At 53.1% G+C, this 14,451-nt stretch overlaps 1 protein-coding gene across 9 annotated transcripts in view; it reads left to right on the top strand.

The window, feature by feature from the left end:
* WDR93 (WD repeat domain 93) overlaps positions 1–12,886 on the top strand; it is a 48,756-nt gene extending 35,870 nt beyond the window's left edge. For 3 of the 9 annotated variants that reach the window (XM_064569890.1, XM_054513312.2, XM_064569889.1), the window contains 4 exons: positions 185–341; positions 671–869; positions 7,354–7,535; positions 8,902–12,886. In XM_064569890.1, coding sequence (XP_064425960.1) covers positions 185–341; positions 671–869; positions 7,354–7,534 — 537 coding nt within the window. In that variant the 3' untranslated portion in view covers position 7,535; positions 8,902–12,886. Of the gene's footprint in view, positions 1–184; positions 550–670; positions 870–6,208; positions 6,332–7,353; positions 7,536–8,901 lie in introns of those variants that run through there. The other 6 variants (XM_064569891.1, XM_054513316.2, XM_054513317.1 and 3 more) reach the window with 6 other exon arrangements.
* Positions 12,887–14,451: the final 1,565 nt, after the last annotated feature.

The following is a 14,451-nucleotide window of genomic DNA, read 5'->3' as shown; positions in this document are numbered from 1 at the left end:
CCTGGAGGAGGGCCTGTTGCGGCTGGGGCCCCCAGAGTAGTAAACACACACTTCTCTGCTCCCTGAGCAGCTCTGGGGGCCTGAAAGCAAACCAGTTCTATTGCTGGTTGTTATGGCCAGCTGCTTCTCTCATTCCAAACGGAGGTGACAGAGAAGTCCCCGTCACCATCTCTTTGCTTCCCAGTTGCTGATCTTCGGCAAGAATGGCTCTGTACAGCTCATGGATGTGGCCAAGCCTCAGATCATCTGTGCCTTTGCTCTACCCAGAACCTACCATCTGGCGGTCCCCTGGAAGCCCTTGTTTGCCGTGTCTGTTCAACACCCGTGTTTCCTGCTCCGAGGTAGAGGAGGGGGACCCCGTGGCCTGCTGACCATTTCCCTGACACTCTCTGTCCCCTCCCAAAGCACAGGGTGATGCCGCCCGATCTCTTCCCTGCTCTTCAACCCCACACCACAAGCCAAAAGGACACAGCTGTTCAGTGCTCACTAGGCACTTAGTTAGAGCGCTAGGCAAGGTCTTCTCTCTGGAATCCTGCTGCTCCAGATCAGGTGAGCCCCCCACAGCTCAGTCCCAGTGACCCAGCCTTTACAAACAGAGAGCAGCCCCCCTGCGCCCGCCCAGCCCACAGAGAAGGTCATCCCTCCACAGCACACGGCTCTCTCGTTCCAGGAGACCACCCAGACGAAATTGAATCCGACGACACCAAGGACGTCCAGAATTCTGTTTTCTATTTTAATCTCGAGGCCTACCCACTCCTGGAACACATCTCAAGAAATCACACCATTCCTGAAACTGACATGACAGAGAACATGGCCTTGGCCCAGGTGCTGCCCTTGGAGAAAAGATGCGAGAGTTTCCTCCAGAAGAGGTACAGTCCTGGGTCTGCTTCCCATCCCTGCAGCTGGGGTTGTCTCTGGGTGGAGGACTAGTGGCGTGTGTTTGATAGTAAGATCCGTCCAGCATTTAGGTTCCCCCTTCAGCGGGGGACCCCACCCTGTCATAGCCCCGGAGCCCGTTCCCGTTCAGCTTGGTGATTCAGCAGTGGATTCAGGCTGGTAAGGAAGGGCCGCCAGTGGCTGTTTTCTCCTTGTCAAGACTGTCTTTGCTTTCTGCTTTCTCAATTCTTTGGTTTTTTGAAAATCATATTTGGATTATCAAAGACGGGCTGGCCAACAAGGGGCTGTGCCCGTTTCTCGGAATAAGGTGTTACTGGAACAGTCAGGCCCGTTTGTTAGGTTTATGGATGGCTGCTTGTGCTGAAGCTGAGCACCGCCCACAGACACCAGATGACCCGTAAGGCCCGCCTCACTGACCTGGGCCATTTATAGAAACTTTGCCAGCCCCTGGTCCAAGCCCCCTCTGCTTTATCCATCATCTGGACAAACGGTTAGGTCCTGCGTCTCTCCCCTTTCCACTGACCCAGTCCGGCCGGGACTCTGTCCGAAGCCCTTTCTGCCGTAGAAGCATCGTGAGCTGTACTCTGTCCGCTCTGGGGAAGCAGGTGCCTCTTCTAATCTATCCGCCACAAATTTCTGGCGTCTTGCAAATTCTTATTGATGATTTGTGTCGTGATTAGACCATACACTTTAGGCGGGATGGGGTCACGAGTGGAGCCCTGGATTCTCACCATGACAGAGCGGGGGACTCTGGTGGCCCCTTCCCTTCCAGGGCTTTCTGTAGTGTCCGCTCTGGGACTCTGTGATCTCTCCTGGCCATGTAACAACCCTTTATGACCACTCCCCCTTTTGCTATTTACTCTTGCCTCCAGAGGAATGAAGTGGAATGGCCAGGATTCTCAGGTCTAAAATCCGACGCCACCACTTACTAACCCTGAGGCCTTGTTGAGTCCCTTAACCTCCAAGAGCCTCAGTTTCCTCGTTAATTCAAAAAAGCTTTGTCCAACACCCACGGTGCACCACGCTGTGCTGTGGACTCGTCGACGATGCCTGGCCCTCACATTTTGTAGGCATTCGAGCGATAATACGTGTTAAGGGCTGGCCACAGGTAGGTCCAAGAATGATGCTGGGTTAATTCCAGTTCATGCCCGGGAAACTCTAAACACCACCGCCAGGTGACGCCACGGCCCCCATGACAGCATTTACCTGCTGCACTCGGTTCCTTCCTGGGCTTGGTGGGCTGCCGGGTGGCTTTCGGCATCCCTGGGAGGGAAGCAAGGCCATTCCTCAGGAGAGGGGGATGGTCTGTAGGTCTTGGGGGAGGACAGCAAAGAAGGGGTCAGTGGACATTTCTCCTGATTGAAGATTTACCAAGAGTGTTTGGCTGTTCCTCCCACGAGGGTTCTTATTTTAACCCTTGATGGCTTGACTCGTTCTGAGGACCTGCGGCTGAAGAATTTAAGGGTGAAGCATCATGAAGTCTACAACTTACTTTCAAGCAGGCCAGGAAAACGTTTAGAGAGAGAAAGAGAAAATGTGAAGTGAAACCCAGGAAAATATTCATAGAAAGAGAGACAGACAAAATGTTCACTGGTAGTGAATTATAGGTGTAGGTTCATTGTACTACTTGCAACTTTTCTGTAGGTTTGAAATTTTTCTAAATAAAAGATGGGGAGAGGTTATAAAATATTACAGTATAATCCTGATTTTGAGTAAAAAGGACTGGAAGTGTGTATACCCATAATAATGGTAGTTGTATTTGGGTGATGATGTATGTCTGATTTTTTTTCTTTGTGTTTTCCCTACTTGCAGCTTTTCTACAAGAATAATATGTTATTTTGGAAATTTTAAAATAATGGTTTAAAAAAAGTCAAGAGTATGAGTTTAGGTCATGGCTGTAGTGTGACTGTTCTCCTTGGGGGAGGTCCTGGCATGGAGCTTTCTAGAGCTCTTTCTTTTTTAAATTTTTAAAATCAGTTTCATATGTAGAAATTAGTGATTCATCAGTTGCATATAATACCCAGTGCTCATTACATGAAGTGCCCTCCTTAATGCCCATCACCCAGTTACCCCATCCCCCCACCTCCCCTCCAGCAACCCTCAGTTTGTTTCCTAGAGTTTGTCTCTTATGGTTTGCTTCGCTCTCAATTTTCATCTTATTTTATTTTTCCTTCCCTTCCCCTATGTTCATCTGTTTTGTTTTTTAAATCCTACATGAGTGAAATCATATAGTATTTGTCTTTCTCAGACTTATTTTGCGTAGCATAATACCCTCTCATTCCATCCACATCGTTGCAAGTGGCAAGGTTTTATTCTTTTTGATGGCTGAGTAATATCTGGAGCTCTTTCTTGATGAGACCCAGAGAACTCCTTGTTTAAGGAGCTTGTTTCCATTTCTGCCTTTCAGTCTGACCCCCTCTTTTACTGGCCTAGAAAGGGTGACCCTTCCCACTTGACCCAGAAGCCAACTGGCTGCCCCACTTGGGGGAATGGACCCCGCCAGCCCCACATTTCCAGTACTGGAAGGCTTACCTCCTGCCTGACAGCAGAGGGTCCGGCCAACTCAGGCTGCCTTAGTCCCTGATTGACAAGGCCCACCCTCAAACAAGGTATAAGTGGAGATTAGTACTCAGACACCCGCAGAAGGAACCCTACTTAGCCCCTGAAATTTGCTTCAAGCAGAACTTACTACTGTAACTGAGTACTTCCCCTTGTAAAAAAGTTATTCATTATTTCTGATAGAAGTTATTATATATGCACTTATAGAAATTTGGAAAACAGGAAAATGCAAAAAAAAAAAAATTTAAATAACCCACGATCCATCACAAAAACCCTAGCACTGCTATTCCTATGTTAGTGCATTTCCTTCAGGTTTTCCCTTTGGCATTTTTACTAAGTTGAGATCCTGTTTCATGTTCAGTTTTTAAGTCTGGCTTTGTGTCACTCCAGAATATAAGTTAATTATTTTTTTAAGAAAAAACTCCTTATAAATATGGTTTTTAATGCCTATGTAATGTCCATGGAAAGGATGTGTCCACCACATATTTCTCCACTCCCCTGTGGTCGGGCCTGCTCTCATAAGGATGAGGTTCTTTTGCCCTGACCTCCTCCAGTCTGTGTTCCTGTGGGAATGGGACTTTTTTTTTTTTTTAAGATTTTATTTATTTGAGAAAGAGAGAGAGAGAGACAGATAGTGACAGAGAGCACACGCAGGGAGGACAGGGAGAAGCAGGCTCCCGCTGAGCAGGGAGCCCGATGTGGGGCTCGATTCCAGGACCCCGGGATCATGACCTGCGCCAAAGGCAGATGCTTAACAAACTGAGCCACCCAGGTGCCCCTGGAGTGGGACTTATCTACAGCCCCCTTTTTCAGATGTCTTTCCTTCCTGTCAACACAGCTTAGCTCTTAGGTCCCACACCCCAACCTCTGCCTGGGAAGGCCCCATAGCCGCTGGGAGGGGTGGAGAGAACTGCCTCCCGGGGAACCTTCTGCAGGAGAGAAGGCTGGAGGGGCTGGCCAGGTGGGACATCAGAGACCAGGGGCTTGAGAGCTTGGGAACAGAAAAGCTCAGGGAAGTGCTCACTGGGTCCCGGGACTTAGCAGGAGCTGGGAGGGGTCACACTGTGTGGTTGTGGCCAGCCCAGATTGAAGGAACATTTACTTGGGCCTGATCTCAATAGAAAGCCCATTTTCTAAATTGGGTCCCAGCAATAAATTGGGAAACATTGATTTAAAGAAGCCTTTTCCTGTTCTACTTGCTCTGAGGTCTGATACCTGGGGTTTTCCCAAAGAGTAGTCCCTGCCCCAACATTTTAGTTTGAAAATTTCCTTTCTTTCTTTCTTGCTTTCTTTCTTCCCTTTCGAAAGTGCACATGGGGTGGAGGGGGGGAAGGCAGAGGGAGAAGGAGAGAAAATCTTAAACAGGCTCCATGTGGCTCGTTCTCATAACCATGAGATCGTGACCTGAGCCAAAATCAAGAGTTGGACTCAACCGACTGAGCCACTGAGGCGCCCCTTATTTTGAAAATTTTCAAACATACAGCAGCTTTGAGAAAAAAAAGTCACTGAACATCCACATACCATCTTAGACTCTGTCATTAACATTTTCCTATTGTTGTTTCTCACACATACCCATATATGTCCCCCAAATTTTAATCTCATCTTTTTCTCCCCTTTTTATTCCTCATGTCTGAAACAGCTTCCATTGGCCCTAAAACTAGGTGAAATTTCAAGGCAATGGGTTTATGTGGCAATCGATTCAAAGTTTCAGACTTGCAATAATCTGTCCAAATTGTTTTCACAAAACCTGCACTTGGGACTTTTGTAAACAGCCAGTGCGAAAGGGAGCCTGCCTTTGGGGCTTTAAAAGGAGGCCAGTTAGCACCAAATATGTGCCCCCACCCCCCACCCCGCCGCCCCTTCCCTGAGGCCTGGCTTCTGCTCTCCTCCAGCCCGGGTCTCCAGGCACCATTTCCTGGCTCCCTGCCCTGCTTTAGAGTCTGCCATCTCCGGCCGGGTCAAACTTGATCACAAGACAGAAATTTCTGGACACCAGGAAGCAGACAGAAACAGAGTGTCCCTTCCTCTCTATGTCTCTCTCCTCTCTGTCTCTCGTTCCCTTTATTCCCTGTGGAATACAGAGCCCAGCAAGACTGGGGGTTCTCCGCAGTCAGCTTTCTGTCAGAAGGTGGGCTTCTGGGGTGACCCAACAGACCAGGTCCACAGCCAAGGGAGCCAGGGGCTGGGCAGGAAGGAATTGATAGCTCATTCCTATTTTCATTAGGAAGTGAAGGAGATGGAGCAGCTTTTTGTTACATATAATGTACGTTTCTCTCTCTCCTTCCTTGACTTGCCTTGGATCTTTTTCCCAAGCGTGAGTTCATTTTCTTTTGATTTTGAGAGTTCTGTGCCAGTGTGTTATGAATAATTTTTTCCTGGTTTGTCTTTAGGTAGGAGCAAATATGGCTGCTCATCTAGCCAAACAGAAGTTTCGAGGGTCCCGTAGCTGGAGTTTTCCACCTTCTCCCTTAGGCTTCACTGAAGGGCGGGCATAAAGAGCCTCAAATTCAGGGTGCAAGCTGTGCAGTAGGACCGGGACACAGACTGGGGGCCTCTGTGGACGGGACAGGCCTCAGTGTCTTCGTGCATGAAATGAAATGAGTGGCAGCCATATCTCCGCATGGGACATTATGGCACATGCAGGAAAGGCTAGCCGTTACTTAGCATTAGATCATAGAGAAAGGCCATCTCCACACCAACGGTGTATGTTGAAAATCACCCGCGTCTTAACACATGACGGCTTTATTTTCAGGCTTCCTTTTAAAACTGGCCCTTGGGGCGCCTGGGTGGCTCAGTTCTTAGGCGTCTGCCTTCGGCTCAGGTCGTGATCCCAGGGTCCTGGGATCAAGCCCGGAATCGGGCTCCCTGCTCAGCGGTGAGTCTGCTTCTCCCTCTCCCACTCCTCCTGCTTGTGTTCCCTCTCTCGCTGTGTCTCTGCCAAATAAATAAATAAAATCTTTAAAATAAGTAAGTAAATAAATAAAACTGGCCCTCATTCCATCTATTCAGCTGCCTCTTGGATGGTCACTTTTTCTTTTTTTAAGATTTAATTTTTAAGTAATCTCTACACCTAATGTGGGGCTCAAACTTACAACCCATCCACCAACTGAGCCATCCCTGTGGTTTTGACCTCCTGACCCAGAAATTTCACTTCCACTAATTTATCAGCGGCAGAAGTATTATGATAATTGACCTGTACTGAGCACCTACGTGTGCCAGGTGCTATTTTTTACTGTCATTACTGTCCCCACTGCACAGCGAGGAAGCTGAGGCTGATGGAGGGCAAATCTCCTGCCCAGGGTCACCAGCTTGTAAGCGAGGCACACGCAGTCTGGGTTCAAAGCCTGAGTATGTAACCCGCACACACTGCCACCTCCCTCCCCTTCGCTCCCGCACACACGCACGCATGCTCACTGCAGCCTGGAAGGCATTAACAAAAGATTGGCAGCCCCGAATGTCCTCGATAGGGCAAGAGAAGGTGGCAGATCTGTGAGTGCCACCTAGAAGCAGTTTCTAGGATACTTTTCCAGTGCAAACACCAGGGTGTACAACAGTGTGTGGCAAAAAAAAAAAAAAAAAAAAGATTTTATGGGCATAAAATCATACACGTCTATGCTTATACGTGTATAAACAATTTCCAAGGATTTACAAGGAGCTGTTAATGACGGTTGCCTTGGGAACGGAAAACCAGGATCTGCGGTGAGAGGGAGATTGCTTGTAATTGTATATCCACCTGGACTCTTTGATTTTTTTTAAAGCAAAGGATAGATTACTTTTTGAAGTGAAAAAATGTTTTAGTGAGTCAGTTGAGTACCAGATACATCTCCGTGTGGACGTCCCTTGGCAGGCAGAGCCTCCAAACAAATCCAAAGCTGCAATCGCTGCCTTTCTCCCCAGAAGGAGCCCTCCTCCTGCCTGCCCTCAGCGTTTTGACACCCTCCGTGCTCGCAGGCAGAAGCCTGGCCAGCAGCCCGCACCCCTTCCCCGGATCGAAGGCGTCCTCTGCATGCTCCCAGCGGCCACCTCTGCCTGCAGAATGAGGGGTGACTCCTGGACTTCTCTGACTCTCCTCTACTGAAGTGCATTTACTTGGGTTTTTGGTTTTGTTTTTTAATTAACCTCTTACTCTGTAAGAGACCCAACTCAAACGCCTTATCTCCCAGGAGCACTCCCGGGCAGGCTGGAACCTTCCTCCTTCCTACATTTGACCTCGGTGGCATTTACATGCCTCCTATTACAAGCTTTCTTTCATTCCTGTCACCCTTAGGAAACCGGGGGGGGGGGACCGGGGCTGTTTTAGGCACTCTGGTCTTTCCCACACTTGCAGCGCCCGTGCCTGTCACTGGTGTAACCAAACCAACGTGAGTTCACTGGGAAACTACACCAGGCGAGCTGTCGCACTCGTTGCAGCCAACGAGGAGATCACGGGGGATAACTTCCAAAGCCGGGACTCCCTGAGCAAGGGTGAATGGGTTCCTTTGGTTGAGGGTTAGGATGAATATTAAATAGGGAAGCCTCGTCATGGTACATAGAGGTGGGCACAGGGTCATGCGTGTGCCTTAAGGAAACATGCCTGCACATAGGTTGTTTGTTACGTAAACGAGGCTTTTGCTCCTCCTCAGGTGGAGATTTTAGTATTATATTGAGGTAAAGGTAACTGTCGGTCCCTCCGTGGGTCACTCCATGGTCCATGTGTGCAGGCGTGAGTTGGGGGTTAAGTTCAAACCGGTCTGGGTGGCCTGGGCCTCCGGAAGTCTCTGGGTAGATGTTATTGCTTGAGGGGTAGTTTCGGGTTCAATCACGATTGCTGTGCCCCTTGGGTCTTTTGCCTGAGTTAAGAGATACGCTGGAAAGGGATCAAGCCCCACGTGGGACACCCTGCTCAACAGGGAGCCTGCTTCTCCTTCTCCTCCCTGCTTGTGCTCTGTCTCGCTATCTCCCTCTCTCAAATGACTAAAATCTTAAAAAAAAAAAAAAAAAGTAAATAAAACTATTTGTTTGGAAAGAAGGGCTTAAGGAAAAATGCGGGACAAAGGTCGGTGGGTACAAATAGGCGGGCAGTCAAGGTCAGGGCTTGGGGTCCAGCTGGTGACACTAGTAGATGTTCAAGGAGTGTTGATTCACTGGGCATGTTGGCATTGTGACGTGGCTCGCGGTGGTCCACGCACACGGACCGTGAGCCCCCTGGCGCGCGGTGACTTCTGTCGGGGCGCGCCTCCTGGTTGAGGACGCCGGCCCTGTCGTCAGGCAGTAAAGGGGTTCCGAGGGCGGGCTGTGCGCCAGGCTGAGTCCTGAGGACACAGACAGGCAGTGGATGTGCCATTTGGAGAGTTTCTTAGTTTAGCACAGGGCCGTCAGGGGCTGCCCGGGGACCTAGGAGCGGGAGGGGTGGGGGGCAGATGGCACCAAGCGGTTTCCTCTCATCCCCATCTATGTGGCCCACAGGTTCCAGAAGCTGGAGAAGAAGGTGAAAGAGCAGGAGCACTGGACCCGCCTTCGCAGATATTCCTTGCTTCTCCAAAGAGAGAACTTCAGGAAGTGACTGGGCTGTTGCCCTGGGCCCTGTGAAAAGGCTGACCGCAGGCCCGCTTCACCCCAGGGTGCCCCGATGGCAAGAGACGCGGTGACAAAGGGCTGCAGCTCAGTAGGCCCAGGGGCCTGCTGGACTGGCCGTCTGGGACCTCAGCAAGGCGGAGGTATGATCTGGGGAGCCTTCAACCTCCAGCCGTTTGTCAGAGCCCTCGGATGGGCAGATGTGTCACCCCGATAAACAGCGATACTGTTTCCAGGCTCCAGAGTTGCTGTGGTGTGCAGCCCTGCCTTCCCACCCAGCCAGACCCTAGCAGGGCCCCGGCAATGGTTTCAGGCAGAGTCCCGGGCCTTGTGAGGACCCCTCGCCTTCTAGGCCCAGGAGAGTCACTTTGCTTAAATGAGCAAGACCCCAGGCTACCCCAGCTACTCTGTGGCCCCCTTTCTCCCCACCCACTTCCTCTCCCTCTCTGTGCCGGCGCATGACCTTTCTGGAGTCACTTCGGAGAGGCTGAGGCTCAGAGTGGCTGGGCACTGCCTGAGGTCACAGGGGCCTGAGAGGCGAGGTGGCAGGCAGGGACTGTACCACGGCTGGCCTGGAACCCTAGAGGAGGCCGGGGGGGTGGGGGTGGGGTGGAGGACAGGAGGGGGGCAGAGAGGTGCCTTTCTCTTCTGGAAACGGCCCTTCCAGGAGCACAGGACGGAGGGCTGCCCCCCCCTCAGGGCCTCCGCCTGCCTCTCCGAGGACACCGTGTGGTGCGTCTGACAACTGCAGGTGGTTGACGCGTCCCCGCGTTGCCGGATCCCGGCAGGCGGGTGACAGGCAGCTCCCTTTGTGCCCCCATCCCTCTCCTCCCTGGGGTCACACACGCTCCTCATCGCCACGACACCTCCTTCCCGGCGCTGGTACTGACCGCAGGACGTCCCTGGACGGAGAGGTCCCCCCACCGGGAACTCAGCCCCTCGGCCTCCCACCGGGCAAGCTAGAGCCGGGCAGCAACTGCGACTCGCACAACAACCCTCTTCCTCCAGACGGCACGCACGGGGGCCACTCTCGTTTCCGGTGAGGGAGGAAAACTTAGGATGATGGCCGTGGCCTTACACGCCACCCGAATGGGACAGGGGACGAAGGTTTAGGGGCCACTACTGTGATTGTGGGCTTGACCTGTGCGCCTCAAGTAACCTTGTGAAATGGAGAAGTTATCATTATCCACGTTTCACAGAAGGGAAACTGAGGCTCAGGGTACACGGCCTGGAACAGCCTGTATCGAGTCCTAAAGGACTTTTGCAACAGCCAAGTGTCAGAGACTCAACTCAAATGAACTTCCGGGTTGGCTCATGTAATGGAAAAATCCAGGCGTGATGCTTTCCACGTGGCTGGGTCCAGGTGTGGGAGAACATCAGCACTCTCCTTCCATGGCGGGTTTGGTTCCCTTTTTAAAAAGGGAGGCCCTCTGCTTGGCTGGCAGCATGACCGGCAACAGCACCCACGGCCAGTGTCCCTTTCTGGACGGTTCCAGCAAAGTCCGAAGCCTGCTTCTCACTGGTCTCAGCGTGGTCACATTCCTGAAGCACTCAGGGGTTGACCGTGCAGGCCTGTGACACGGGCCCATCCCTGGAGGGACATGGAGGTCACGCCCACCCAAACTAAGGAGGGGAGAGCCGTCTGAAGATAGGGAAATGCCAGGTCACATGGGAAGAAGGCAGGAGGGGTGCTGAGCTGGCCCTGACCCCCTCTCCAAAGTCATGCGCTGCCCGCCCAGGCCACCTCGTTGCCTAGTGTGTGGGGGGAGGGGAGGTGGGGCATTCCCAAGGAGCCTCATATGCCAGGTACACTGGAGGGGGGAGGGGAAGAGGGCAGAGGACCCAGGGCTGGGCAGAAGAGGCCTGAGCAGCGCTGAGCGGGGGACCCACGGCTCTAGCCCCACTCAGGGCTGGTGCGCCACCGGGGGCTGAGCGGGCGGTGCCAGGGGTCCCCAAAAGAGGTCCTTGCCCACTGGGTGACAGAACCCCTCAGAAGGGCCAAGAACCTTAGGTCTCCTCGGGCTGCCTGGGTGGCTCAGTTAAATGTCCAACTCTTGATTTCAGCTCTGGTCATGATCTCGGGGGGAGTCTGCTTGAGATTCTCCCCCTCACCCACCCTGCTGGCACACAAGTGTGCTCACTCTCTCTCTCTAAGAAAGAGAACCTTGGGTCTTCTCAGGGGACTGTTGGAAGTAGTGTGAGTCAAAGGAGTGCCCAAGGTGCCATAGTTAGGAGGCATCACGCTCAGCGTTGTGCAAACGCAGGGATGACATCTGGGGAGTGGGGTGGACAAGGTGGCTCCTGGCCTCGCCCTGGGATAAGCAGGGGCTTTGCAGTTCGGCCTAGCTGCCCTCCGCAGCCCTGGGCTACCCTGGTTCTCCAGATACAGGCTGTTTCAGAAGCCTGGCGCATCAGCGTGCCCCTCAGATGGCCCTCTTTATTTAGCAACACGTGGCCAGAGGGACATCTGGGCTCAGCCTCCTCCAGACGCACCACCCAGGCACACGAGGCCTGGCCCAGCCTCAGTCCTATCCCCTCCCATCCGCCGACAGACAACCATGACCACTACCCTCTTCCTCCCCCCCCACCCCCGGGGTTCATATGGTGACCCATGTAGCATGTCCTGGAGTAAATAAATGTCTTGGCTATAAAACCATCAGCTTAGCTGCCCCTCCTTAGGACGTGGCCCATCGGCATCAGCACCCACACAGTGCAGCCTTCTCAGCGGGAGCAACATCCCTGCTCAGCAAGCAGAAGCAGCTTCCCCGCTAGCAATCGCACGGGCGGCCAAGGAGCGTGAGGGCCCTCATTCTGCACCTCCCAACGCACGCACGCAACGCGCCTGCCAGGACCTGATGTGTCAACCACCACCCACCGCTGTCCCCGCCCTGACGGCGAGGCACCAGCTCTGTGAACGATTCCCCGGGTTCTGTGCTCCGTGTCCCGCTCCGTAAAATAGGCCTAAGCCCACCCACCTGCCCACCTCCCCTGCGGCTCCCGGGCTCAAAGGACCTGAGGTCCGGCGCTGAATTTAAAGCCCTTACCACCCAGATTGGCTGGCGGGAGCCGCTCCGTGGGCCTGTGCCCGCTGGGTTCTGAGCCGGCCAGCCGTGAAAGCAGCTCCCCAAGGAGGAGGCAGCACCCGCCAGTGGCCCGGTGGGGCACCCCGTGCTGATGCCGACCTCCGGCTCCCGCCTCCCAGCAGGCGCGCGCCCCCCACTGCCAGGGCCCCCGGGGGGGCACCACCCAGTACCCTTGTCCTCGTCCTCGAGACAGGCTGGTGTTCGGCTGTGTGTGCACCCCGGGGAAGCTGCACTCCCGTCGGGTCCCCATCCAACGCCGCCCCTGACCATCTGCCCAGGCGCGTTCGTTAGCCTCTCCTTACTGCACGTTCCCATCCTTAACACGGCCCCACCAGCTGGCCGCCCTCACAGGCTGGTGGGCGGAGAACCGAGAGAGCACAGGCTCTCACCTACCTGGAAGCCGCTGGCCGCCCCAGTACCTCGGATCGGGTGCGGGGGGCACTGGCCCAGCAAGGGGGCGCAGGCGCAGGAGCGGTGCGAGGAGACCCCTTCCCATGCCCGGTCCTCTGTCTTATTAGCAGAGACGTGTTAATGAAAATTCACACCCAGGTGCTAATAAACACCGGGCCGCTCCCGGCTCCGAGAGAGGGAGACCAGGCTCGCCCCAGGGGAGGGCGCTGGCCAATGAGCCCCACTTATCTGTGAAAAGACTTGCTAATAACTTTAATTCCCCATCCTAAACCACAGGGCCTTTGCCATGCAAACAGATTTTCTAAATTGGCTAGGCCCCTGGAAAGGACTTCCCACTCTGCTCCGGTTAGGGTCCTGGGAGGGGAAAGCAAGATGGGAGGGGAGGTGTGGGAAAGGGGGTGGTCGGTGGAGGTGTGAGGTCTGCCCCCCTGCAGGGCCTCTGCTTTTGGATCCCACTCTCCGCGGCCAAATGCTGGCCAGGGTGCGCCTGGCCGGCTGAATGACACAGCAGTGTCGCCGGCCCGCTCTGAGTTACCGCGCCTCCCGGCCGGGCCGACCACTGGAAATGATCTCTGAGGTGGTTTCCAAACAAACCTATCAGTATCCACGGCTAAACAGATAAGCCGGGGCATGTCCGTGCAATGGAGTTATCACTGGGCAGTAAGAAGTACTGATGCAGGAGACCACAGGGATAAACCCTGGAAATGTTATGACAGGCGAAAGAAGCCAGACACAAAAGGCCTCATGTTGTGTGATTCCATTCATTCAAAATGTCCAGAACAGGCAGATCTATGGAGACGGAAAGGAGATGAGTGTGCTGGGTTGGGGGTGGGGAGAATGGGATAACGGGGGAGTGCCTGCTAATGGGCACGGGGTTTCTTTTGGGGGTGATGAAAATGTTCTCAATTTAGGGGCACCTGGGTGGCTCAGTCCGTTAAGCTTCTGCCTTCGGCTCAGGTCATGATCCCGGGGTCCTGGGATCGAGCCCCGCATCGGGCTCCCTGCTCAGTGGGGAGCCTGCTTCTCCCTCTCTCTCTGCAGCAACCCTGTTTGTGCTTTCTCTGTCAAAATCTTAAAAAAATGTTCTCAATTTAGACAGTGGTGATGAATGCGTAACTCTATGAATACACTAAAATCACTGAATTACAAAGTTGAATTTTATGATACATATTGTATCTCAATAAAGCTCTTATAAAAAATAAAAACCAAGGCCTGTATTTCAAAGATGCTTGAGGGAGAGGGGAGAACTTGGTATCCATCCACAGAGGGCCTTTGGGCAGAGGCTACATCCACTAGCCCCATCTCACCTTCCCCCCAAGGCTTGACTGCTTCCCAGACCCCTTGAGCGAGGCCAGGCTCCTTTAGGGTCAAGGCTTTCTTCTTCCCCATACAACGTGTCCCTGATCAGAACCCAGCAGTGTAGACAGGAGTGTGGTTCCAGGTCAGCTGTGTGGATCTGGATGCAACCCCCATGAGCCTCTCCACCCTAGCTAGGCCGCTAGGAGCTCGCAGTTACATGAACCCGGCATTGACTCACTGATGTTAGTTTATGTCCCTAAACCACTTGGGAGAGAAACCAGAGTGAAGGGAGATGAGAAAATCCCAAGGTCCAAGCCATGATGCTCTAGCACAAGGGGAGAAAAGGCTTGGGACACATGAAATAAGCCCTTGGTAGCTGGTGTCCCCTCAGACCCTGCCCTGATATGAATTCATATCAGGGCTTAAGTGCCGATCCTTGGTTTATTCTTCTGTAAAATGGTTATTTGGTGACACAATGTATAAAGGCCCTCACGCATAGTAAGTACTAACAGAAATGTATTTTCTGCAGAGATACTTAGGTTTACCCAGATCCCACCAGGTTCAAAGAAAAGATGGGCAGACTCCACCTGCTACCACGTCCTCATATGCAGCATCTCCCCCTTCCAGGCTGACCTTCCGGGATCAGGAG

The sequence above is a fragment of the Mirounga angustirostris genome, unplaced genomic scaffold (genome assembly GCF_029215605.1).
Source record: "Mirounga angustirostris isolate CCGP_5_RB_7025 unplaced genomic scaffold, mMirAng1.0.hap1 SCAF_9, whole genome shotgun sequence".
Classification (NCBI taxonomy): Eukaryota; Metazoa; Chordata; class Mammalia; order Carnivora; family Phocidae; genus Mirounga; species Mirounga angustirostris.
The sequence above is the reverse complement of the archived record's forward strand: the minus strand, read 5'-3'. Positions and strand labels throughout refer to the sequence as shown.